This window comes from Gopherus flavomarginatus, chromosome 1 (assembly GCF_025201925.1).
Source record: "Gopherus flavomarginatus isolate rGopFla2 chromosome 1, rGopFla2.mat.asm, whole genome shotgun sequence".
NCBI classification, from domain to species: domain Eukaryota; kingdom Metazoa; phylum Chordata; order Testudines; family Testudinidae; genus Gopherus; species Gopherus flavomarginatus.
This window is the reverse complement of record NC_066617.1, coordinates 29,187,912-29,213,494: the sequence shown is the minus strand read 5'-3', so window position 1 is coordinate 29,213,494 and position 25,583 is coordinate 29,187,912. Positions and strand designations below refer to the sequence as shown.

The following is a 25,583-nucleotide window of genomic DNA, read 5'->3' as shown; positions in this document are numbered from 1 at the left end:
GGCCTGCCCAGAAAAGATGTTTGACACCTTGTTGAAGGGCCATCAACTGAGAAGCTACCACAGAGTAGTCTGGAGCCACTAACTTTGATTGTCCCTCAAATACTGGCCCAGCCCCATTGGGCAAGGAATTTTAGATGTCAGCATAGCTGGTTTATCTGCAGTTTCTTAGCCTGGACATATGGCAGAAGAAGGGTGCTGTTCTGAGCAGGGGTGGGCAGATCATCACCAGATGTAAGCAGTACTGAATGAAGAGAAAGGGCAGGAGGGATTCTGTACAGCCTGAGTCAAGATTTGGAGCTTACACAGAGCTCTTTATCAGGTCTGGGAAGTTTACTCAGAGTGTCACAGCTAAAATACATGATGGAACAGATTGTTTAGCATAAGTAGTTAACAAATATTTCAAGGGACCATTCAAAGTGAAGTGGCCCATTAACACCCTTCCATTCATATGGAGGAAAGATGGAGGAAAGGAGCTGGGGGGTTGTTAGTGGATTATAGATTGTTGTAATAAGCCATAAATCCAGTGTCTCTATTCAGTCTGCATAATAATAATAATAATTGGAGATATACCAATCTCCTAGAACTGGAAGGGACCTTGAAAGGTCATTGAGTCCAGCCCCCTGCCTTCACTAGCAGGACCAGTTACTGATTTTTGCCCCAGATCTCTAAGTGGCCCCCTCAAGGATTGAACTCACAACCCTGGGTTTGGCAGACCAATGCTCAAACCACTGAGCTATCGCTCCCCCCCATAAGGGGGGGCATCTCATGACTAATATTTTATAAAGCTCTGTATCTCTCAAGTGCTTTATAAGAGTAAAATTTCTGTGGTTAAGAAATTCCTTTGCTAAGCCTATAATCCTGGCTTTCCTGCCACCTTGTTACCAGAGGGCTTTAACTAGAATCCCAGAGTGTCCACAGCTAGGTGGATCTCTACAGTAGTGTGTGTGAGGCCTTGGCTACACTGGCTCTTTACAGCGCTGCAACTTTCTCGCTCAGGGGTGTGAAAAAAACACCCCCCCTGAGCGCTGCAAGATACAGCGCTGTAAAGTGCCAGTGTAAACAGTGCCACAGCGCTGGGAGTGCGGTTCCCAGCGCTGCAAGCTAAACCCCATGAGGATGTGGAGTACTTGCGGCACTGGCGCTGCAACCACACTCTCACTTCGAAGTGCTGCCGTGGCAGCGCTTTGAAGTTTCAAGTATAACCATACCCTAAGTGACTGAAGGCACTTGGGAAAGTGAAAGTACTGGTTTTAAGGTATGTGGTGGCTGGACTGCAGAGTCCCATGTCTCAAGGAAAGGCTCAGACGAAGCCTTAACTAGAACTGTGCAAATAACCAATGTTTCAGTTTGATGACTGAACCAAAAAATTGAAAAAACTTGTTTCAGGTCAACCCAAAACAAAAATTGAATTTTCCAACAAACTGAAAAAAATTTGTTTTTGAGTCAAAGGAAATAGTGCTGAGGGTTCAGGACAATTGACTCTGATGAGCCACTTACTTAAAAGTGCCATTAAAGTCAGCCTTAGCTGAAGTGACTCCACACCCACTCAAGTGGCAATAGGATCCTATGATCCATCTGAATCAATGTAGTTCAATGGCAAGATCCAGAACTGTTAACTTGAGTAAACCACTTGGAAAAGTTTTTGTGCTCGTGTCATAAACAGATAGCTAAGGGTTAATGTCTCTTTCACCTGAAGCACCTGACCAGAGGACCAATCAGAAAACCGGATTTTTTCAACTTTGGGTGGAGGGAATTTAGTGTCTGAGTCTTTTGTCTGTCTGCCTGCTTTCTCTGAGCTTTGGAGAAGCAGTTTCTACTTTCTAGTCTTCTGTTTCTAAGTGTAAGGACAAAGAGATCAGATAGTAAGTTCTATGGTTTCTTTTCTTTGGTATTTGCATGAATATAAGTGCTGGAGTGCTTTGATTTGTATTCTTTTTGAATAAGGCTGTTTATTCAATATTCTTTTAAGCAATTGACCCTGTATTGTATCATCTTAATACAGAGAGACCATTGGTATGTATTTTTCTTTCTTTTTTATATAAAGCTGTCTTTTAAGACCTGGTGAAGTTTTCTTTACAGGGAAATTGAGTCTGTACTCACCAGGGAATTGGTGGGAGGAAGAAATCGGGGAGATCTGTGTGTTGGATTTGCTAGCCTGATTTTGCATTCCCTCTGGGGGAATAGGAAAGTACTTTTGTTTCCAGGACTGGGAACAGAGAGGGGGGAAGGGAAAAAGGATTATTTCCCTTTGTTGTGAGACTCAAGGGATTTGGGTCTTGGGGTCCCCAGGGAAGGTTTTTCAGGGGGACCAGAGTGCCCCAAAACACTCTAATTTTTTGGGTGGTGGCAGCAAGTACCAGGTCCAAGCTGGTAACTAAGCTTGGAGGTTTTCATGCTAACCCCCATATTTTGGACGCTAAGGTCCAAATCTGGGACTAAGGTTATGATAGCTCGGTATCAACAATGCTGAAATCCCCAGATTTGCTCAGGACAGCTGGATCCAGTGCCAGCATGGTCCATGGTCTCTATACTACCACTTGATAAAGGAGTTTTAGACCTACATCATTTTCACCAAGGTTCCCTGATTTGTCACAGAGTCAAGAGAATCTCACTGTGATACAGCATGGCCAGAGGGCAGCAGGAGAGTGTTAGCAGGGAGTCTTATTCTCTGCAGGGGGAGGAAGGTTTGCTATAGATTAATTAGAGCACCTGAAGCCAATTAGAGCACCAGCAGTCAGTCATGTGATAAAAACCGTTGCTTCAGTTAGACAGTGTGGGAGTTGGAGCAGGAAGGTTTGGTTGGAGCAGAGAGCAGTCTGAAGGAGTTGCAGCAGAGAACAGTTTTGAAGAGAGACCAAAAGGAAAGTTTGGAGGAGTACTGCGGTGGGCTGAGAAATGCAAAAAAACCCCTAGGTAAGGGGCACCTGGCTTATGTAGAAGGAGGGCGAGAAGCCCCTTCACAAGCTGAAGGGCAGGAGAGGGAAGTAGTCCAGGGGAAGGAACCGCTAGTTCAAGTGGTTCACCACAAACCTCAGGGCCTCTGGGTTAGGACCTGGAGAAGAGGGTGGGCCCAGGTCCCTCCCTCTCCACTCCCCTCCTCAAGGACACTAGTGGGGTAATTAAAATACCGATTCAGAGGCAAGCAATGGCGCCCTGAACCTTCCCCAAAGAAGAGAAAGCGCGAGACCCAGCATAACAGTACCGGCAATTTGCCACACTCACATTGATATTTTATGTCTAACATAACTGGCTCATATGCTATATTGTCTGAGTGTAGTTTTGAGAACATAGATCCACAGACTATTTTCTCTTGTAGGTGTCACTAGAGTTCTCTGATCCTTTGGGATTTGCTGTTAGCAACCCTAAAAAATCTGGGTCTACTATCCTACTCTCATTTAAATACTACTGCAAAGTGTTATCTACCAATGCTTTACTCCAAGAGCCTGATTGTAGACATTCCCTTTCTGGGAGTCCTTCCAGATAAAATCAGTAGCATAGTTCAGGTTTTCCAAAAGTTCTGTCTAGGTCCTGGAATAACCTCAGTGGGCTTAGGGAACCCAGACGAAGGTTTTCAAACCCAGCATCCCTTGAGTGCTAAACAGCATTGGTACTAAATTTTCATAAACATGTTCTCAGGCCCAGATTGAGAGAACTCCATTCTCTACTGATTCTCATTCAGAGCCTCACTACTCGTTGGCTCTGCAAATGGCTAAAACGCCTAGTCTAAGGCTAAAACTCCAGTTTTAAAAATGTCCAAGTCTATGATAAAGCATCAGCGGTCTAAACATGGGCATCAGTGCTTTGTTTCTGAAGTCATGTGTGGTGGGTAAGTGTCACAGGACCTAGAGTCAGAAGGAAAGACTACCTGAAAAGACATGCAGACAGATTGTCCAGTGGGACTTTACTCTGGAAGGGGAGAACTATATAGTGACCTGACCAGACAACCGAGTCACAAAGAGGGAACACCCCACGTCCCAAAGAGAGCAGCCAGTGGACGAGCAACCACGAGGAGGGGGTGCCAGACAGGACAAGAGCTAATTCCCAGACCTAGTCACAAGGAGACACATCTGCAGTGAGTGAACACCTTCACATCAGGTCATAAAGAGCTTCTGCTCCACTGTCATCTGCCAGTGAAGGATCAGTGGATCTGCAGACTATTTTTATGTGAAATCAATTGCACAGTGATATCCCTCAATATAGCAGGGAACAATAATAAATAAATAAGTACTTTTTGCAGCCACTTCTGAGACCACATTGTCTTAGCACTGAAGTTCTTGGTTCGAATCAGATTCGGCCCAGATTGATCTCACATTAGGGTTCTGCAGTTGAAAACTGTTTTTCTACGTTACAAGACTTCCTTTGATCAAGGGCAGAGACTGGTCTGTCAAAAGCACTTAGGACTTTGTCTGGCAGTATGTACTATTTAAAGGGAGCATGCCTAGGTTAGGCCACTTTGGATACATCTATGCTGGAATAAAAGACCCATTGCTGGCCATTGTCAGCTGACTGGGCTCTTAGGGCTTGGGCTGAGGGCTTGCTGTGTAGATGTTCAGGCTCGGGCAGCCCCTCAGCCCAAGCCACACAAGCCTGAGTCAGCTGACCCAGGCCAGCTGCAGGTGTTTAATTGCTGTGTAGACATACCTTTTTTGGTATGTCTACGTTACAATGTAAGTTCAGGTTCGGCTGACTCGGGGTTAGAGAACCCAGGGCTTGAGCATCTATGCTGATGGTTAACCCTACGTTTAAGAATTTCCTAACCCAGGCTCAAATCTGGGGCTCTGGTTTCCACATAACAGAACGTAGATCCAAGTCAAACTAACCATATCCCAGACTCCCATTGCATCCTCTTGAAACGTGGCCATACTAGCCCTTTGATCATGGTGCACTTCAAGAAAACTTGACCATCCAACCACACATTATAGGAAATTCGAATAGCCTGCCCACTCATCCTGCTGAGCAGTCATTTTGCTCTGTGTGCTCCCAGCTATCAGAGCCAGCAATGTGGTGGAGGAGCCCTTTGAAGACCTTCTCTTGTGTGGACTTTCACTTCTGTGTCAGGAAACAGGCAGAGCTTCTGTGTGATGCTGGTGGACATGGCGGTGTTTTCTGACCCACCAAAGGCAACTGATAGTTTTTGATGCAGGGAGACACAGACATGGCAGACTTGAAGTGGCTGATGCTCATGACACTTGGCACAGCTGTTGATGCCCCCTACCTAACCTGGCACTTCTGAAGCAGGGCCACAAACACAGACTGATGGGATCACATCATCCTACAGATCTGGGATGACCGGCAGTGGGTCCAGAGCTTTCGCATGAAGAAAGCTACATTTTTGGAGCTTTGTGAGCAGCTTGCCCCAACCCTCCAGTGTAAAGATACATATATGAGGGCGGCCTTCTCAATCCAAAAGCAGATTGCCATAACCATCTGGAAGCTGGCTAGCCCAAGCTGCTACAGGTCCATTGCCAACCAGTTTGGTGTTGGAAAGTCAACTGTAGGCAATGTGATGATGGAAGTTTCTGAGACAGTCAGGCATGTGGTTTACCCTAAGGTGACAGGCATCAAAGATATTCGTAAAGTAAATTCTGGCTTGGAGAAAATAGGGTTTCCAAACTGCACCTGGGCTATTTATGAGACGCATGTGCCCATATTTTGCTGCCCTCAAGGAGCACTTGGATACATAAACCAAAAAGGGTACTGCTCCATTGTTCTGCAGGCTTTTGTGGACCCCAGAGGTAAATTTGTGAATGTCAGCATGGATTGCACTGGGAAAGTTCCTACTAGAGCTTTTCATTGTTTGGGAGTTCTGTTTCCAGGCTGGGACATTATTCCCACCAAATGACATTATAATAAATGAGCTATTGTCTCCACCATTATTCTGGGGGACTCTGCATACCCCCCTTTTGCCTTGGCTTATGAAACTGTACCCTGATTTCAGAGGCCCTGACAAAAGATGTTTTAATTACACTCTGAGCAGATGTAGAATGGTTGTTGAATGTGCTTTCGGCCAATTGAAATCATGTTGGAGATGTCTACCGACCCGTTTGCATGCCAGTGTCATCAAGGCTGTCCGCACTACTCTGCCTTGCTGTGCTCTTCACAATCTTTATGAAACAAGAGAGGAGCCATTTCCTTCTGAATGGATCTATGACAGCGGGTCCGCTGAATCAGTACACTAAACCAGAAAGAGCACCTACCACAACTGGAGCTGGATGCACACCCAGACAACAGAAGTCAGGAATGCTTTGTTTTTCCTGCATTATGGACTTGCATGGTCCAATGAAAGAGGGAGACTTGTACCTTTATGAGTGTGCTGGGGTGGGGGTGGGGAATGGGCCTCATTGTGTGGGGCATTTTCAGTGCTTGGCAAGGGTGTGATTTATGAATGACATGACTACTTAGCTCACTCTTTGATGATTCACAGTATGGACTGATGTAAGGAAGTGATTGAAGTATGGATTAATGTAGACAACTGTATCTGTGAATAATGTTTGCATACTAATTCCTAATTTTTCCCTTCTCATTTATTTTCCTTTATTATTTCAAATAGACGCTGTATGATGTGATGCAGTGATAGCAATACACTTTCTTGATAAAATAAAAAGCTTATTAATAAACTTGTATTAGGGAAGTACAACATTAACCCATTTCCTCACCAAAACACCAGTAACAATAGAACCTTAAAAACCAAACAGTGCAAACAGTGGAACCATGTATGAGACAGAAACCCCTACTCTTGCATATTCCCTGCCCTGCCCCTGGTTCTCCTTTCCCTTCTTTCCCCATTTGCTGTTCATTTGGTGACAGGGAAGAGGGATGGAAGCATCCATAGGGGAGGTGGTCAATATGGAGGGCAGCATGGAGCAAAGCTGCCCTACCAACCCACTCATGGGGGGCTGATTGCATGGGTCACCCAGCCATGGAGTTTTCTAAGCTGTTTCTAGACTATATCACATGGTACCACATGGGGGACTCCGGCTGTGGTGTGGGTGATGCAGCAGGAGCTGCTACTTTTGTGGCCATTAGTGATATCAGCCACAGTTCTCTCTGCTGAGCTCTGTCTTTCTCCTTTAGCCGCCATTCCTGTTCCAGGAACTGAGAAGCAAGTGCCTACTCCCACACTGAAACCCTGTCCTCAGGCTGTTCAGCCAGCCTGAGACTTCCTGCTGGCCTCTTGCCATGCCTTTCCTCTAGCCGTAAGTCGCTCTGTCTTTGTGACTGGGCCTCCCTGTTGGCCCTGTTCAGAACTTCAACCATAAATTCGTCACAGAAACAATTCCTCTTGGAAAGATCCATGAAGATATAGTCACCCAGGTTCTGCTGCAGTGTGGGCGAGCTGTCGATGTACAGCAGCCAGTAGAGGTCAAGGGGCCCATAATAGTACAAGACATAGAGGGTTACTGTCTCAATAGCTCAGTGCAGAGGCACAGAAGAAATCCTTGTGGAATTTCAAGGTCTTAAAATATTACTTTTCCAAACTGAACCTCAGTATATTATGACAGGGATGCTTCAGATCACAGAAACTCCCTGGACATGTCTGGGTTAATCGCAGCAAAAGAAGTCCAGAGACCACACTAAGTTACAATTTTAAAGTTGTTTTGTGTTTTCTAGAAATTACAGCACTACTTGGGTTGGGGGACATTTTGGAGGACATAAGTTGTTGTGATGCCTACTGGCAAAGGGAGATGTTATTTCAAGCTGCTGATGGGAAACCTGCAGTGTGTGCAAGCAAAGTATTCAAATGTATAGTGACTGAACAGAAAATCTGAGTGGAGTGGGCTGATCAGTTACCCTCCCCTGAAATGTGACTCCCTATCTGGAGTTCCTGCTTCAGGAATAGTTTGCAGCTATCAGCCTCCAATTTGGGTTAGAATTCATGAGGGAATCAACAGGATGATATGTTAGTTTTCGTGTGACCTGTCCTGTTATGGCTGCATGCAAACATACAGAACTCCATGACTATCCCCTCACTCCCCCTCTCCCTCTGCCACATTTGTGGAAAAGAATTCTAATCTCAGTCAAATTTGGCACAAATGATTTTGTCACCTGCATGGACTACTTCTAACTGAAATGGACTAGATTTGTAAATGGAAAATATTTTCACCTTCATTCCCTTTCCCCGTCCCATTTACTCTTTCTAGGCAGCTCGTTACACCATTCAGTGGTTACAGAGCTGCGTATTTCCAGGCATGGCAGTGTAAGGTTATTGTTTTTAAGAAACAGGAATGCCCTAGCAAAAATCTGTACCTTCGCAAGTAAGGATTCACTTTCAAGGCATTTTTACTGTTTGTGTTTCCCAGTCACCATTTTGAACTACACGTGGTGAGGGAAGCCAAGCCACTGGTACCATACAGTACGCCACTAGCAAATACATGCTGCTAGCTAGGGCTTCTAACAACTTTTTAATTGGTTCATAAAACAGAAATCCCTCCCATTATTATATTAGTAGACTTGAAAATGGACCCGGAAACTTACCAGCTTCTGTCCCTTTCATGTGTGCTACAAGCTCTGTGACAGGCTGTTCCTTGGGAAAGAGCATCAAACAGCTCCTTCAAATACGGCCCCTGGGTGTGCTCCTGCTGCTCCTGCTCCAAAGCCTCCTCTGAGGCTGGTTTCAGCAACAGTCTCATTTCACTGTCCTCGCTCAACGCCTCCTGCTGGTTCCCATCAGTCCCCATGCTGGATTCTGGGGCCAGCAGGTCACCATCCTGGCTGACTAGATCATCATGCACCTCTGTTGGTGCTCTGCTTGGTGCAGTGCACCCAGTCAAACCCATCATAAAATGGGCATAATGTCAGCAAGTTGCCTGAGGTGCAGTTCTGGTCACTTAATCCACTCCCTGCACTGGTCAGGTAAATTTGCAACGCTGCCAGTTTCTTTGCGGTTTGCTGGTATGCATGGTCATTTCTGGTATTTTCACTAAAGTCCACTGTTTTGCTGGCTTCGCACCAGGAATTTACCAAAATCTGGCTGTGCTCCAGTCACCATGAAGCAGCATGCTTTGCAAAATGCTTGTCCTGTTCAGTCTCCATTACAAACAGAGAATTGCACCATGAGGACCTGAATCTATTTCCTGGGAGCTGACTGGAGATTCTTGGAATAGAGAGGACAGAGGAAGTTGGCTCATGGGTTTATGGGATAGTTTTGGCGAATTCCCAGGATCCGAGTCGGAGGGCTGCATCAGCACTGCAAAGGAATAAGACTTGAATCCTGGGTCCCAGCTTGACTTGGACTCAAAATCTCCAACCCTGCAGGATCCTGGGTCTGAGCCCAAATCTGAGAGATTTGTGTGTAGACAGAAGGTGGGTGTGGACTCAACCCTTAGTCCAAAACTGGGCTTACCTTGCAGTTTAGACTTACCCTTTATTATCAAGGAGAATACTCATTATCTCCATTTCTGCTGAAAGGTGACTTCAGAGTAAAACAAGACCCTGCATCATTGAAAAACTTCCTTTTTCAGACTGAAATAGGGAATTATTCTCTGTTCCTTCTGAAACTATTGGTTCGGGAGATTTGTCTGCAGATCGCTTGAGACACATCCAAGATGATGATGTAGGTGTAAGTGGATTGGCAGTAGGAGCTCAGAATGCAAGTCAGTACACCTCCACTGTCTGCTATTGAATTTATCTGCTCAAAATGAGGTTTAGTGGATGAAAAATATCTGTTGTGCAATGCTTCCGTCTGCTGCTGGTCAGAAGGGAACTGTGCAGTCTCCAATAGTGGTCCAATATGGGGACCTGACCATTGCTACCTCCCCACAAAGAGCTCTGTTGCAGCAGAAGCTGGCTGACTTGTATCTTTTCATTGATTTTTAGCAGTGACACCATCATTGTAGCATCTGAACACTTACAAGGGGGGAAAAAACACAAACAAATTTAATAGCAGAACAGCGTTGGCCTATGTGTTTTTTAGAGCACCTGGAATAATGAGGCCCTGATCCTGACTGGGGCTTCTGATGCTATTGTGTAATATGAAAATAACAAAATCCCCAGAACTTAATGTTTGAGCCACCAGATATGTCTCGCAATACTCCAAGAAGTTAATCAAATATAACAATTGATCTTTTATAGGGACATAGAAACTCTGCACATTAGCTTCTTTGAAATCACCCAACTATATGGTTAACATTTATTTTATATTTGCCGTTCACTTTGAGGCAAATACTGACATGCTTGCTCAGTTTTCTGTTCTGACGCAGGCGAACTCCATTGAAGGCATTGTGGGCTTGCCTGAATAATAACTGAGTGAAAACCTGAGCAAGGACCTCAGAATTAAAACCGTAATATATTACTTGGTGAGGTGGAAAAGAATGGGTTAAAAACAGTATGGGAATGTGCATCATATAACATGTCTCTTGTTTACTTCTATCTTTGTACTCAATGTTGTCAGAATAGCTCAGGGTATAGTATTTTAGGTTCATTGCTTATGTAGATCCAGTAGGGGGAGCTCACAGCATTGTTTTGTCAGCTTTAAAATTTCTCTCTTTCATAGGTGATTGAAGTAGATTTTTTAAAAATCTAGAACCTGCAGGGCTGCCCAGAGGGGGGGGCAAGTGGGGCAATTTGCCCCAGGCCTCGGGCCCCGCAGGGGCCCCGCGAGCCCTGACTCGGCAGCAGTCCAGGTCTGCCAAAGTCGTGGAGCAACTGAAGGACCCCCCGCCGCCAAAATGCCCTTCAAGCCCTGGCCTGATGGCGGTCCGAGTCTTCAGCGGCATTTCACTGGCAGGGGGCCCTTCAGTCGCTCAGGGTCTTCAGTGGCATTTCAGCAGTGGGGGGGCCCTTCAGTGCTGCCAAAGACATGGAGCTACAGAAAGGCCCCCTACCACCGAAATGGCACCGAAGACCTGGACCGCAGCCGGGTGAGTACAAGCGCTGTAGCTCCCCCACTTTGCCCCTGTATCCTCTGGGCAGCCATGAGAACCTGAAGAGTATTTTGCAACAGATTGGAGGGGACACATACTCTACTCTATTCTGGGCACATGATTCTCATTGTCATTAATGGGAAAATCCTGCCCACAGGTGAACAGGAGACTGTCGCAGAATATTTTAAAATTGGATCCAAATTTGGGCCTAAATTGTCTGAGAGTCTCTCTGCTGTTTGCCCTCTGGTGACTAGAAAGAGTGGCATTAGAATGAAGAGGTCTGGAATGTTTCAGTTGTGCACATGTGCTTGAATCCTGTTAGCTTTGGCTCTTTTGCTCAGTGTAACAGTTAAAACAACCTCCTACTGAATGGAGAATGATGTTGGTATGTGTATACATGTGTTAAGACAAAGATCTCTAGGGCTATAGAAATCTGCAATGTCTAAGTGGAACGCAATGAGGACAACAGATCCTCACATGCAATCCATGTGTATGAAAAAAACCTGTCCTTTCAGTAAGGATTCATATAAATGCCATACTCTGTGCTGTGAAAATCAAAAAAATGCCTTTGAAAGAGTCAGTACCATAATAGCAGGACCTCTTGAGGAAAGATCTAGGATCTTTCTAGGTTCCTTTATACCAGGTAAAGGGTCTCTCTAAGCCATTGATATAGCCAGAGCAAAAACTGAGGGAGATAGATGTAGGCTATCTTTTTAGGACCTCCTCTTGAGCATAGCACCTTGGAGATTCTGAGCAGTGCTGCAGTTGGGGAGAGAAATCCATAACTTAGACCCGTGTTCTCAACCTGCAACCTGAGGGCGGCTTGCAACCCAATCATCACACAGCTGTAGTAGCCCATGTGACACTCTAAGGGCCATATTGGTAGTATGTAGTATGGATGCAGCCCACATAACACATATGAGACCCGCAATGGTAAATAGGTTGAGGACCTCAAATTTAGACTCTCCAGGGCTGTCTAAGGTGTGCTAGGTACTGCTTCATCCACCAGAACTGCCTAGCATCAGTAGGGTGTAAAAGTGGCTTAAAGCTACTCATTCCTCTCTTCCCTCTAGTTGTGAATTTGTGCTGTGCCTCTTAGAGTATGTCTTCACTGCAAGTGAAGGTATGTTTGTAGCATGGAAAGACATGTCCGTGCTAGCTTTAATTTAGCTAGAATAGATAACAGTATGTAGACATGATAGTATGGGCTAGCAACCCGAGTAGAAACCTGAAGTCTCCATCAGGCTTGTAATCAGGCTGTTACCCCAAGAACAAGCCTGTGCCACCATATCTTCACTACTACTGTTACCTGCTCAAACCAGATTAAAGCTAGCATGGAGATGCAGAAACAAACAGACCTTTACTTTGCAAAGAAGACATATCCTTGAGGGTGCACACCATAGAATCTCACCACCATTATTTTCCGGGGGTAACAGTTTTCATGAAGGTTGTAGTCCTTTCTTAAAACTGGTCTCAGTAGCTCAGTATTTCATGATGTTGTGAGTGAACTAATGCAAAACAGATTACTTTGTATATGACATAGAATTCCAGAGAAGACAGCAGATCAGTGGTCCATTGCTTTATACAATATTGGCTGTGAAAATAATATATTTAATTCTTTTAAAAAATGAGATTAGTTACAATCTCAAATCAGGAAATGCCCCAGGTGATATTGCATGTTTAACCTGAACTTTGACCCCTGGTGTCTGCACTCTAATTGTCTTTAGCTAGGTGATCATATTATTGCTCAAATACAATAATATAGTTTTTTCCTACCACCTTAGGGCTTGTCTTCACAGTGCCTTAGTCTGCACTGGCAAAGATGTAAATTCTGATGTTCACCAGCATGTCGGACATTGCCTGTTATAACAAGATCCAATGGCTAGAAGTTGAAACGAAGCAAAATCAGGCTGGAAAAGGCACAAAGCTGGGGAAGGAAGGTTGAAATTTATGACTCGGACGACAAAAGACAGAATACATGAGATGCTTCATTGAGACAGACAATGAGAAGCCAATAAAACTAGATGGTATAGAGTTAAAGTCTGTACAATTTAAATATTTCAGTTCAGTGTTAAGCTGTGATAGGGATGTGGATGTTAGGAGTCATACGAAGCGCACTTGGTGCAAATGGAAGGAGTTGACAGGAATTCTCTTCAATAAGAATATGCCAAGTAAACTAAAGAACAAAGCATGTAATACCATGATTAAGACAGCCTTGATGTATGGGTTGGAATGCTGGCCAAAAAGGAAGAGGGAACCACTGCTTTATACTGTTGAAATAATAATAGTCAAGTGGATGCTGGGTAAGATGAGAGCTGGCAGGCTACTCAGTGAAATAGTGTGAGCCATGATGCAGGTACCCCTCATGGAAAAGCTGAGGGAGCATCAGCTAAGGTGGTTGGTCACATGAGACGACAAGATGCGAGATATGTTGGTCAAAGAGTATGTGATCTAGTGGCCACAGGACAAAGACCACAAGGAAGGTCCAGAAGAAGGTGGTTTGAGTCGCTGAAGGAGGACAGAAAGAAGACTTGTGTCTGCTTGGAAGACACACTCGACAGCAGTGCTTGGAGACAAAGAACAGGAGCCGCCAACCCCAACTAGCAGGACAAGGCAAAGGCAAAGAACAAGAACAGCATTGAAATTTAGTATAGCAACAATCTACGCTGAGGAAAGTGTCTTGGACTGTATTTGGTCAAACTTTAGCAAAGCTGAATCTTGGGTAGAATTCTAAGTTTGCTTAATGGTTTCAGTTCTTAACTATTGCAGACACTGTCATTCTAGCTGTAATATAGCTGTTTTCTCCTGATTTCCTGCCTGCTACCATAAATTTGAGTTGGAGATTTAGCAAGAGAAGGAGGAAACATTTTATCACTTTCCCTTCCCTGTTTCTGTTGGAGGTCTTGTTGGAGAACCTGAGAACTGGGAACTTTTTCAATGCTATACTGATGGAGTTTTTTGAATGTTTAGCAGAGATCTTTCATCTAAATTGTTCAGCAGGTATTAGAATTAAGTTAAAATTAAATTTTTCCCTTTTATATTCTCAAATTTCACTTTTTTAGTACTTGTAATATCATAATCCTACTAGTTCTCTAGTCATCCTTAGTGTTACAAGAAAAAGAAACAGATGAAACAGTTTGATTCCTTTTATATTTTATTATTCTGTTTGCAGACGCATCTAAAATGTGCTAGACTCTAAATACAAAGAAGAAATAGTTCCTGCCCCAAAAAACATATAGAAAAAGAGCAGTACTCCTCCCCTCCTCCTTCCAGGTAAGGTCCAAGGGTATGTCTGTGCTGCAATCAAAGATGTGATTGCAAGTGTGGGTTGGTATACCTGCACTAGCTTTCATCTAGCTAGCATGGTTAAAAATAGCTGAAAAGACATGGTGGCACAGGTTTTAGCACAGGCTGGCAATGCAAGAATGTACCCACAGTCCTCAGAGTGTTTGTACAGCCCATGCTGAAGCCCACACCATGGCATCTTCTTCATATTTAGCTGTATTAAATAAAGTTACGTAGTGTGGGTACACCAACTCATGTTGCTCTCACACCTTCAATTGGATTGTGGGTATAACCTGTGAGTTAAAAGTTCCATAATCCCCTATGACCTGAACAGGGATGTATCTTGACAAACCTGCAGTTACAGGTACGTAACCTCCTCTTCCTAATTAAACCTCACATCCCCCTTTGTGGGGAGGTAAATAAGTGTTTGTTAGTATCCCCATATCACAGATGAGAAAACAAGGGTTAAGTGACTGCCTACCCATCACACCAAAGCTAGGTCTTCTGGCTCACCAGCCGAGTGCCTTCCATTGCCATTTATGCAAGTTACTCACCCTTTGTGTGTTTGTTTGTTTGCCTGTCTCTCAAATGAGCTTGTTAAAAATGCTTTGCACTTTCATCTTTAAAAATCAAAGCACTTACCAAAAGGGGTAAGCAAGCATGAACAGTCCAATTTTACAGACAGCATAATTAAGCACATTGATTTGAAGCGATTTTTCTGTCATTACAGGAGCTATCCTTATCTATCTTTTCATTTTGTTGACACATTTGTTGAGTATTATTACTGTTGTATTTCTGTCATCTCTGGTCTTTTTAGATTAACTAAATAGCATCATATAAGGTATCTTAAATGAATTGCACTAGGTTGACCCAACAAAAGATTTTGCATTTCAAGTTATCAAAAGCTACTCTTCCCTTGTACATAGAGGTACATCACTAATGTTATTGCCTCTGAGTAAACAAGTTTGCCAATAAAAACACCCCCAGAATTCGAGGAGGAAAATGTATGCAAGTTCCCTAATTCCTGTCAATAAAGCCCTGCAAGAAAAACTTGTAATTAAACTTGACCTTGTGCAAGAATAAGGTTTGATTAATCATGGCGTGCTACTATTAACATAGTAAAATGGGAAGGAAAAGGGACTAGGTTGTCCACAACCTTCAGACCAATCTGTCTCTAATTACCTATCTACTTTTAATTAATAGAAGCTTCAGTGAATGTCTGCAATAGTCCTATGTAATCTGCATAATAAATATTACCATAGCTTTTCCATTCACTATTTAAGAATCCTCTCACATATCACTGAAATGCATCCAGCTCTGAGAGGAAATGTAACTGTTTTTAACAGGCGCATCATGACAGTTTGGACTATAATTGAATACCACCTTATCCACGTGAAACTATAGGAACATTTAGGTCAGCAGATTGCAGTTACCCAAGCTGTCACTTGGCCAGAACATCTCTGTTCTTGCAGTAAACGCTGCAGGATTTTTAACTGACCCCTCCTGGTTACAGCTTCATTCTTATGTTTAATAAGAAGATAATAAGCAGATAACAGGAAGTGCAATGCTTCCTAGCACTATGCTGAGACATACACTATTTATTTATTTCCATTAGTGACCTTGGTGTGCTAGCTGCTTTCCAAACAGAAAAGAAGGGAATGTCCCTGACTGACTTCTTGGGAAGCATAGCCTACTTTAGTCACCTGAGTTTTACCTTGTAGATATCCTTCTACACCAGTCACTGAAGATCCACCAGCCAATCCTGGTAAATATATGCTGAGCACATGTTCTTCATATCACTTTATTTTTTTGAGGAATTTGGCTCTTACCAGTAATTTAGTAGTGAGGTTCTAGACATTTTATCTACTGTCTCTTGTGCAGTTATCCTGCATAGTTACATACATAAAAGATGCTCCAAGGGAGCTCCGGTTTCTCCTGTTAACTACTACAAAACATCTCCCCTGACCATATAGCAAGTGTGAAAAATTGGGACGGGGTAAAGGATAATAGGCACCTATATAAGAAAAAGCCCCAAATATCGGGACTGTCCCTATAAAATCAGGACATCTGGTCACCCTACCCCTGCCTTAAAAAAAAAAAAAATAATAAATAAATAAAATCTTTATCCACAAATATGTATATCTGTTACTCCTGCTGCTTTAATTTTGTACTTTGTTTCAATATTACTTAGTTACTTGACTTGTATAAATAGTTTTTTAAAAAGCAGCACTTTTCAAAGTGCTTGTTGTTCTTGGCACAGGTTCAGTTCTGGTGTCCAACTGGTAGGACCTGAAACTTGTTGTTTAATAAGTGCCTGTAGTCAAAACAGTTGGTGTATGCAACGACTGATCTGATATTTGTTGCAGCAGGTCATCTGCCTGATTTCTAACACATGCACAATACCTAATCACGTTGCTGTATTTCTCTGACGGAGTCTGTGGTAATGTGAATCATTTCACGTTCCAAAAGTACAACATGTTTACAGTCATCGTGGAATCAGATTACGTTGGCAGCGCGTTCTTCTCTGTAAGTGGTTTCAGTTTACATTTCGTCTTCTAGTAGGGTATTTGCATAATTTTACTGATCCCACTTTATTTGTAGACCTATTTAGAAACTGGGAGTCGTTTTAGCTGTTTAATTTTAGGAAGTGGAACTTGTATCTGTTGCAAATGAAGAAACGTGCAGCTCAGAGGTTGTTTTAGCACTTGGTAATTAATTTCCAAATAATGTCATTTGACCTAGTCTGGAGTGTATACTGTTTGGACTGCTTTTTAGCAAAGCAACAGTACTTTTCTTTGAATTGGCTGTTTTATTTCCTTTGTCAGTTTACAAGAAGGATCAAAATGAAACTGACTGTGCCATTTCCTTTACTGCGCACAGTGTAAGGGTGGATACAGTTTGCGGATATTGTTTCCAAACGTTTCAACTGGACTTGAGACAGTTATTTTGTCAAACTCTCACTGGTAAAGTTATCCTTGGATCGCACAACACTCTGCTGTGGTTTGTTGGCATCGAATCTGAGTTTATTTTTATCTAGCCTCACATATTTGGTTTTGCAGGGTTTTTTTTAGATTGTTGCTACAAAATGAAAGTGCTTACAAGGTGATTATAAGCTCTGGTTATGAAGCAACTGCCAGTTATTGCAAGATGACACTCTCTGCCAATACTTCAGTTGTTCAGTTTTCTGGCTCCTAACTAGAATTGTTTCAGGGAGGGGGAGGTGGTTGTTGTTGTTGTTGTCGTCTTTAATTAGAACTAATGCCAAGCACATTTTCAAATTTTGACCTAGAATTAGTACACTGTAGAAGATTTCATACAATATTTACTAAAATAGTAGGTAATAAATTGCTCAACTTTGCACAGTGAATAGCTGTGTAATTAAAATTCAGAGTATAGAACTCAGAGAAACAATATTTTGTGTGTGCACACTGTATGGAATTGTCATGAGTAAGTAGCACATTAACAGTTATGGCATAACAGTTTAATAGATCAGAATCAGATTGTAAATGAGATACAACACTTCATTGAACCGTTGGTTAAATATTTTAAACAAAGATAGATAAATAGCATTTATACTATACTGAAGGTCATCTGATTATTCAGTCTGACCTGATGTAAGTCATTTGACCACAAACGTTGTACGGCTCAAGAAAGAGAACTTAAAAAAAAAGACATTTCTGTAGTGATAAATGTGAACACTAAGCTGAGTCTTACCGTATTGTAACTGTTTACTGCCAGCAGAATATTTTAATACATTTTTTTCAGCAGTTCACTTCTGCTTATTCTAATGGAATGTAATACAGAACTATAAACCAAAGTGCCGAGTTTACAGAATTATTCATGAATTAAATTTAGAATGAATATACTATTTTCACCCTCTTTGGTAGATTGCCTTTTTAGTTGACTTTGAGAATTATAATCTTGAGACTGGAAAGTTTTTAAAAAAGAACACACCAAGTTTTTGCTTTAGGCTCTGTCTACACAGGAAGTCAAATCATGGTAAACTGCAAATGTGTTTGAACACGACAGTTGCTACATAAATAAAGTTCTAGCATGTTTTCTCTGACTTTGTGCACAGGGATTTTTTGGCCTGATAACTATTTCCAGGCAATACCAAGAGAGACTGATTGAATTTGAATGTCCTTATTGATTGTCATTTTGTCAAAGTGATTATTAGTGTATTTTTAAAATTATGACTCTGTATATAGGTTGAGCACGTGCTATAGTTAAAAATGTCACTAGGTAATTGAACTCATTCGCTTCTGACCAGGAAATTGAGATGTTTCTCTTCCTCCAGAATAGCTGTTGTTTTCCAAAGACCAGGCAATGCATTTCCAGTGGAATTAGCAAAGTGGTTCAGAGACCAGAGCTTGAGGACTTGAGCCGTTGCAGCAGAGGGTTTGGGAAAAGTAGAGGATTGCATCATGTGGTGGTGCATGAAAGAGAGCTGGACACTGAGAGCAGTGCTGGAGATTCAGGGATCATCCAGACTTGCGCCCCAAACAGCATAAAGTCATCACATCTGGTGTGCACAAAATTCTGCTTTGGCTGGAACAATTGGATTACATCCATGTTTCCATGGGACATGGAGAGTTTGCTGGAACAGTTTAATGATCATTTGCAGTGCTTTTCTGAAAAGGGAAACTTAGTTGTATAGCAATAAAATGAACTTTAGGATCTCGTAATAAAATTTTAAATAAAACAAGCTTCAAGTGGTTTATTATATTTTCTTAAAATGCATGTACGTTAATCTAGTGGAGGAAAGTTGAACTCTGTTCTCAGAGATTAATGCTGCCAAGATGTTAACTCCTTGGCAGCAGAAGTCAAACTTTGTTGCTGTGAAGTCAGTTGCCGCAGTGAATGAGCAGAAACCCACAGGCAGGCAAAAGGATTAATGCTGTAAAGAGGATTGCAGTTCTGCTTGTGTTCTATCTGACAGATCACAAATGCTTGTGGATTTGACAGTAGTTCTTTTATAAAATAATTGCACTATGCTTAGTTATTTATGGGTAATGCGAAAGTATCAATTTACAAACACTCCAGTAAATTTGTGATGTTGTCTCTCAAATTTTATACCTACTCAGGTGAACAAATGTATTTATAGCATTGCAAGTTATCTGCAGAAATTGCTACAGGTGTGGAATTCAGTTTAGCATTATAATTACTTGTATTGGTTTATCAGAGGCACATATCTAGCATTAGTTACTTGATAGGATTTTTTAAATAAAAATAGAAGTGTACTTGCTGGGATGACTAGGTTATTTGATGCATGTACAGTGATTATGCTATTTAACGTGAACATCTAGGACCTTATTTTCGACAGATTGTATGCATATAAATTTACTTGCGCTTCTGTGCCTAATCTGCATGCACAATTACCACAGGTGCATGTAGAAATCCCATTTTTACATGGACAAAATGGCCAGTTACATCCTTATTGGATATTTGTATGTGCAAATACCTAATGGGAGAGTACAAATTGTATGTGCATTTTTGTGTGTGCAGTTGTGGTTTTTCTTTTTTCTGTTCTTTTTATAGGCTATGTATTGGCAAATCAATAGAAATTTAATCTGAAAAATAAAACAAGCTTAAACAACCAAGTTTAATTTCCAGGAACTTGCAAAGGAAAGAATGCAGCCATTCTATTTTGGCAACTGAGTATGACAATGGACGTGATACTTGCTTTTTGTATAGTATGTGTATGTATAGGGAGGTATATATTTTTCCATTTATTTCCAGCAGTCCTTAAGGTATTTTCAGCAGAGGCCAAGTAATATTTCTGGTTATTCTCAAAGTACCTGCTGAAAATGAGGAAGGTTATTTATAGCCATGTTTTGTTTGTAGGTATTCAAAGATATGGAAGGAAATGGCAGATATAGCTGTCCGTACAGATCACAAGAAAGTCAGCCATTCTCTTATGCTTTAGGTAAAACATTAAAAATTGCCCTAGTAACCTTTCCTCCCTTCCCCCAAACACATACACATTTTAAAAATGGAGGGATAAACTATTATATATTAACATAGTGCTTCTTATTTCTGACACTTCACATGAGTTACAAGTTCCATTGTGAATGTGTTGCTTTGCCCTTGGGAATTAATCGATTGGGAAAGTTTTTGATGGAACAAATCAAACTTGCTTGATTGAAAATTACATATAACGAGGACTATATAAAAAAAATCTGAAGTTGTTCACGTATGTGATTCTTTAGATGACTCTGAAATACTGATTATCTTAAATGGTCAATATCTGTGTCTGTAAATTAACCTAAGTGTCTTTCTTTCCAGAAGATTTATTTTAATTATCAATTAATGGGATATATCACCCTCAACTACTCCAGCCTTAGGTATAATGCTTAAGGTATCATTTTCTAGAAGACAGTCAGTCTTGACAAGACTAATAGCTAAATTGATAGTCGGAGCAGTCCCTGCTGAATATTTAAGGAGGAAAAGGTTTTACCAACAGTTTTAATTCACAGGGAGTCTGTCGTTGTAGAGGTTCTTGGTTGGTTACATAACAGTACCTTGTCATCAGAATCTCAAGAGGGTAGTGGTAAAATTTAGAATATAATTCAAACTTGTTTTGTTTAGCAGGACAAGGTAGATTAAATTAAAACATTTGCAGTAAAAGAGTTACAGGATGTTACACTGGTCCACAACCAAATTGCATAAAATAATTAATATGGTTTAACTAAATAAGAAAAGGAACAGTACCTTTCAAAAATTACTTATTGCAAGTAAAACTATTGTCAGAAATCTGAAATACAAAATCTGAAGAATAATAAAAGGTGATCTGACAAGGATATTTTTGAAAAATTGAACTTATCCCCTCTTTTTACTTATTGATGTTCATAAGTTTTTTCTTTTACTGGGTGACCAGATAGCAAGTGTGAAAAATTGGGACAGGGTTGAGGAGGTAATAGGAGCCCATTTAAAAAAAAAAAAGCCCCAAATATCAGGACTATCCCTATAAAATTGGGACATCTCGTCACCCTATCTTGGCGGTTTCAAGGCATATTTATCATGAGTCTGACAAGTTACTTGAAAGGGTGGGGGGTGGGGTATTGAATCTTTAAGAGAGGCTTCCTTTATTCAAAGTGTTGTTTAGTCATTGATGTTAAATAGGTTTATAACAAAAACAAAAAAGTTTAAAACATTCTGACTAAAACTCTCCATTTCTTTGAGCTCTTGTAATATCACCATTGCACTGGTTTTCCAGGAATCAGTCTTCTAAGCTAGACAGAACCTGAATGGCCACTGTAAAAAATCATGCAAGGAAAAAACTGGGGTGGATGGAAAAGAATATTTTTCTAGCCACTTTTATACATGCTAAAGAAGCAAAAAGGAGTATAACTCTAGAGAAGCAAAAAGGAGTACATCTCCACTTTTGTCCCCCTTTGCACACCGCCTTTAAGTATTCAGCATATAGTTCCCAAGCACTGCATAGATGTCTGTCTACCATAGATATTATTTTGTTCTTTGCTTCTTCAGTAGAGGGCAGTGCCATTGGTTATTGGAAATTAGCAGTACTGGCGACATTTAGGAATTTGTCTTGTTTCCAACTAAATCCGTGGTAAAATTCCCATGACTTCAGTGAGAGCAGGATCGGGCCTTTGCGGGCAGAGTGAGTGTGGGGAAGGATGTGGAAACAACTTGTCTGACATTCCTATTACAATTTAAGTCATAGATGAATCTTCCTGACAATGGTAGATTTGTACTTGGGCATACGGCAGCCAACGTATTTTCATGTTTTGACCCTATCCTAGAAAGCTCCGCTTAAAGATCATTGAAATACCAAAAACAGAAAGTGTACCTCTTCATATGCACAATTAGTCATTCAAATGCAAATCATTTAGTTTGAGTAGCATGACGCTATCAGCTCCTGTTATATACTTTTGGTTAATGGAATGGCCTTGAGTAGTAGTGCAATAGGTAGCATTCTGCTGGATTTTTCATTTTAGGTTTCTTATTTGATGGGTTTAGACACAAACTATTTCCCTGTATTCTGGGCCAAAACATAACTTACAGGTTCTCAGCACAGAAGCAAATAATTACTTTAGTTGACTGCTGTAACTAAAATTTAGGGTCTCTTTGTTTACATTGGAGTGAGGGAATTCTTTGTACTATATGGAATGTAAGAGCAACATCTTTATATTATTTTAATAATAATGGTGCGAAGGGAAAGGAATTGTGGATGAGTAGCTAGAGTTTGGGATTAGGAACCTAAAAATGTTAGCACTGTTTCTGGCCCTGTCATTGATCTGCTGCATAAAGCTAGGCCAGTCACTAAGGATGAGAGGGTTCCTTCTAGGTAAATTGCAGGGAGCTACTGAGAATGAGAACTCTTGTCTCACTCTCCTCTTCACTGCATAACACTCAGCCCACCCTTTTCTTTCTCCTACGTCTCTGGTCTTCACCTGGCTCCTACTAGTGGTGCCGAAACAGGATCCTGGGATCTGGTGAAGTAGCCCTCGCTTCCTGGTCAGCCAGCAAATGCTGGCAGGCTGCGTTTCAGCACAAAACTGCTCTGGCTGGAAGGTTCCCACTAGCCCCAGACTCTGTTGCAGCAAGTGCATGCCTTCTGCTTTCAGGATGAATGAGGGCATGGGAGCAGGCAGCGCAGGGAGTTGGCTCACTGTGAGATAGCAGGCCAAGGAAGGGGGTGACTTCCAGAAGCAAGAGGAAGGACCAGTCAGGCCTTAGTGCTGACAACAGTTACAATATAGCACCTCTTCTAATGGGCCAAGGACCAACATGTGCTACTTCTTCTAGAAACTACATTTAAGTTGGCAATGTCAAGGTGACAGGGCTAGCCATCCCAGTGGGTGAGTCCTGAATGTCAGGCTGAACAGTTCCCCAACAACTGCCTGACTTCTGGACAGAGTCTTTCTAACTGTTTATAGTCCTTTTGCTCATCTGGCTCCCAGCATTGTCCCCCACCATGGCAAACACAATTTTGTAACTTGGTTGTAGCCTGGAGGTAGAATCTTCGCTGCCAATAGTTTGGGCATTGTCTCTTTGTAACCCTGAAGTGTTTTCTGCAGAGATGGCTTATCTTGAGCTATTCTTTGTTCTTTCTATTTGTTTTCCTTGCAGTCCCTAATTAAACCAACATATTCATACAGTAAACATCCCAATAACTAGATCACATATAGTATTTGTAAATTATTATAAAGCAGCCTCACGTCCATCACAAGGAGCTCCCTAGGAAATTAGTAGATCCTTAGGTGGGTAATCTGAGAACTGAACAGTTTATTAAGGATTAACATTTCAGTGCCTCCATTTCCCCTTCAGTACTAAAAATTAGTACAGTAATGTTTGCTTACTGTACTTTACAAAGGTGTTGACAGTTTGTAAAACATTTGTAAAATGCTTTGAAATCTCCTGATAAAATGTTAGGTAAGTGTAAAGTGTTGCTATTTAGCACTTAAGTAGTGTTTTACAATCTTCAGAGCACTGTACACAGTTGTTTTTGTGTTTCATATTTACCCATTGGCATTATGAATGATTTCAACAATAATTAACTAGCGTAATGTGTGCTGAAAGCCACATGATTTCAGCACCGAATGGTATAACTTCATCTTTTCTAACTGCTTTTATTTATTTATTTTGCCTGTGAAATGCTTTAAAATTTATTCTTTGTCCATTACAGAACGAAGACACAATTCAATGTGTAAACCTTCCCCATCTCCAGCTTCTCCGCCCTCCAATTCCAGGACATCACTAGTACAAATTAAACAGAAATCCTGTATCAGCGGCCACAACCCTGTCAGCAGCAACTCAAAGCCATTCAAAACTCCCAAAGACAATCTACTTACCTCCACTAGCAAACAGCACACAGTCTTTCATTCAAAAGTATCAAGGGATAAACCATGGTAAGTACCATTAGAATGGATAGCTGATTTGTCCACGCTTGTTTATTTGTTTGTTTATTTTAAAACCTGTTTGTGTATCTCATGGTCCTCTGAAAAATGTATGTGTTCTTCTCTTCTGAATACATAACCTAAGCCCAGTGATTTCCTCTGAGGAGAAATGAGGAAAAAGTGTTGTGTTGTTTATATACATATTTATATAAAACCTGACCCCCAGGTGTGTGGCGATAGATAAAAACTCTAGGAGGAAAGAGGAAGATTGAAGGTTCACCTTCCTAATGTACTACAAAACTTTTGCTTCTCTGAGATATAGACCAAGAAATATGTCTTTTGAGTTTGGTAACTTAGATCCATAGACCCTGTGGACCATCTGACATCACACATACTTCAATAGTAAGAACAGGATTTTCAGTAGTGCTCAGCATTGGCTTTGCTGAAGTCAGTGAGGGCTTGTCTTCTGCAGCCCTACCACTTGTTTTGGGCACCCGCTACCACTGAACCTCATTGTTTAAGTGCTGACAGTATGTTTCATGCTCTGTGAGACTGCATAGAGCAAAGTACAATCGGTAAAAAGCGCTGTTCTCTAGGTCTTTCAGCGTGGATGATTTTGTATATGCATTTAGACTGTGAGATCTTTGAGGCAGTCCTCTTATGTCTTAATGTTACACTGTCAGTGTTTAACAAACAAACAGTGGAGTTGTGTGAATGTAAATGAAGGGTAAATTTGTATTTTAAATCTTAAGAAACTAATTTGTCTGAAGTTATATGGAAGAAGGATGCTCTTGTGATTAAGGCCTCAGACCAAAGACATCTGGATTTAGTTTCTGGCTCTTAGGATATGTCAACACAGCAGAGGGAAAGGTACTAGCTCTGCTTGAGCTTACATGCTTACAAGTAGCAGTATGGCTGCAGCAGCTAGGGTTAGCTTCCTGAATTCATACCTGGGGGTTAGTCAGGATTGTAGTCGGACAGCTAGCCTGAGCCGCCACCCAGCCATGCTGCTATTTTTAGCATGTTTGCTCAAGCAGAGCTAGTGTGTCTGTCTTCCACATGGGAAGCACCCTCTTAGCTGCTTTGTAGACATTGCCTTACACAATTGTGGTTTTTTGTGTGTGTGACCCTGCGCAAGTCACTTAATCTGTTTGTGCCTCAGTTCTCCATCTATAAAACTGCCATAGTAGTACTTTTTCTCTTTGTCCTGCCTACTTCTGTTTTAAGTTCTTTGGGACAGGAGCCTTTCTTATTATGTTCAGATATAGGACCTAGCATAATAGTGTCCTCATCTAGGTTGGGGTCTCTGGGTGCTGTTGTTACACAAATAATAATTAATAATCAAATGCAGTTTTTCTTTCTATGATCTACAAACCATTTGTGCAGTGAGACAGAAAATATCAACCCATCCAAATCACTTTAAAAAATACCAGGTCACATTTTTCTCTCTGATATATTGTGAGCGATTCACATTGAATTCAAAGGGAGCTGCTTCCATATATCTTCAGATTTTAGCGTATTCCAATTATTTTTAACAAACTTGGTTCAGTTTTGACTTTTTTAAACGGTTAAATCC

At 41.5% G+C, this 25,583-nt stretch overlaps 1 protein-coding gene across 13 annotated transcripts in view; it reads left to right on the top strand.

The window, feature by feature from the left end:
* The window catches only part of ATXN7L1 (ataxin 7 like 1), a 197,570-nt gene that overhangs the window by 90,210 nt on the left and 81,777 nt on the right, over positions 1 to 25,583 (top strand). For 9 of the 13 annotated variants that reach the window (XR_007769808.1, XR_007769810.1, XM_050925374.1 and 6 more), the window contains one exon: positions 23,797 to 24,019. Coding sequence is in view for 11 of the 13 variants with exons in the window: in XM_050925374.1 (XP_050781331.1) it covers positions 23,797 to 24,019 (223 nt within the window). In the remaining 2 variants the exon portion in view is untranslated. Of the gene's footprint in view, positions 1 to 16,438; positions 16,711 to 16,759; positions 16,856 to 19,999; positions 20,074 to 23,796; positions 24,020 to 25,583 lie in introns of those variants that run through there. The other 4 variants (XM_050925412.1, XM_050925420.1, XM_050925431.1 and 1 more) reach the window with 4 other exon arrangements.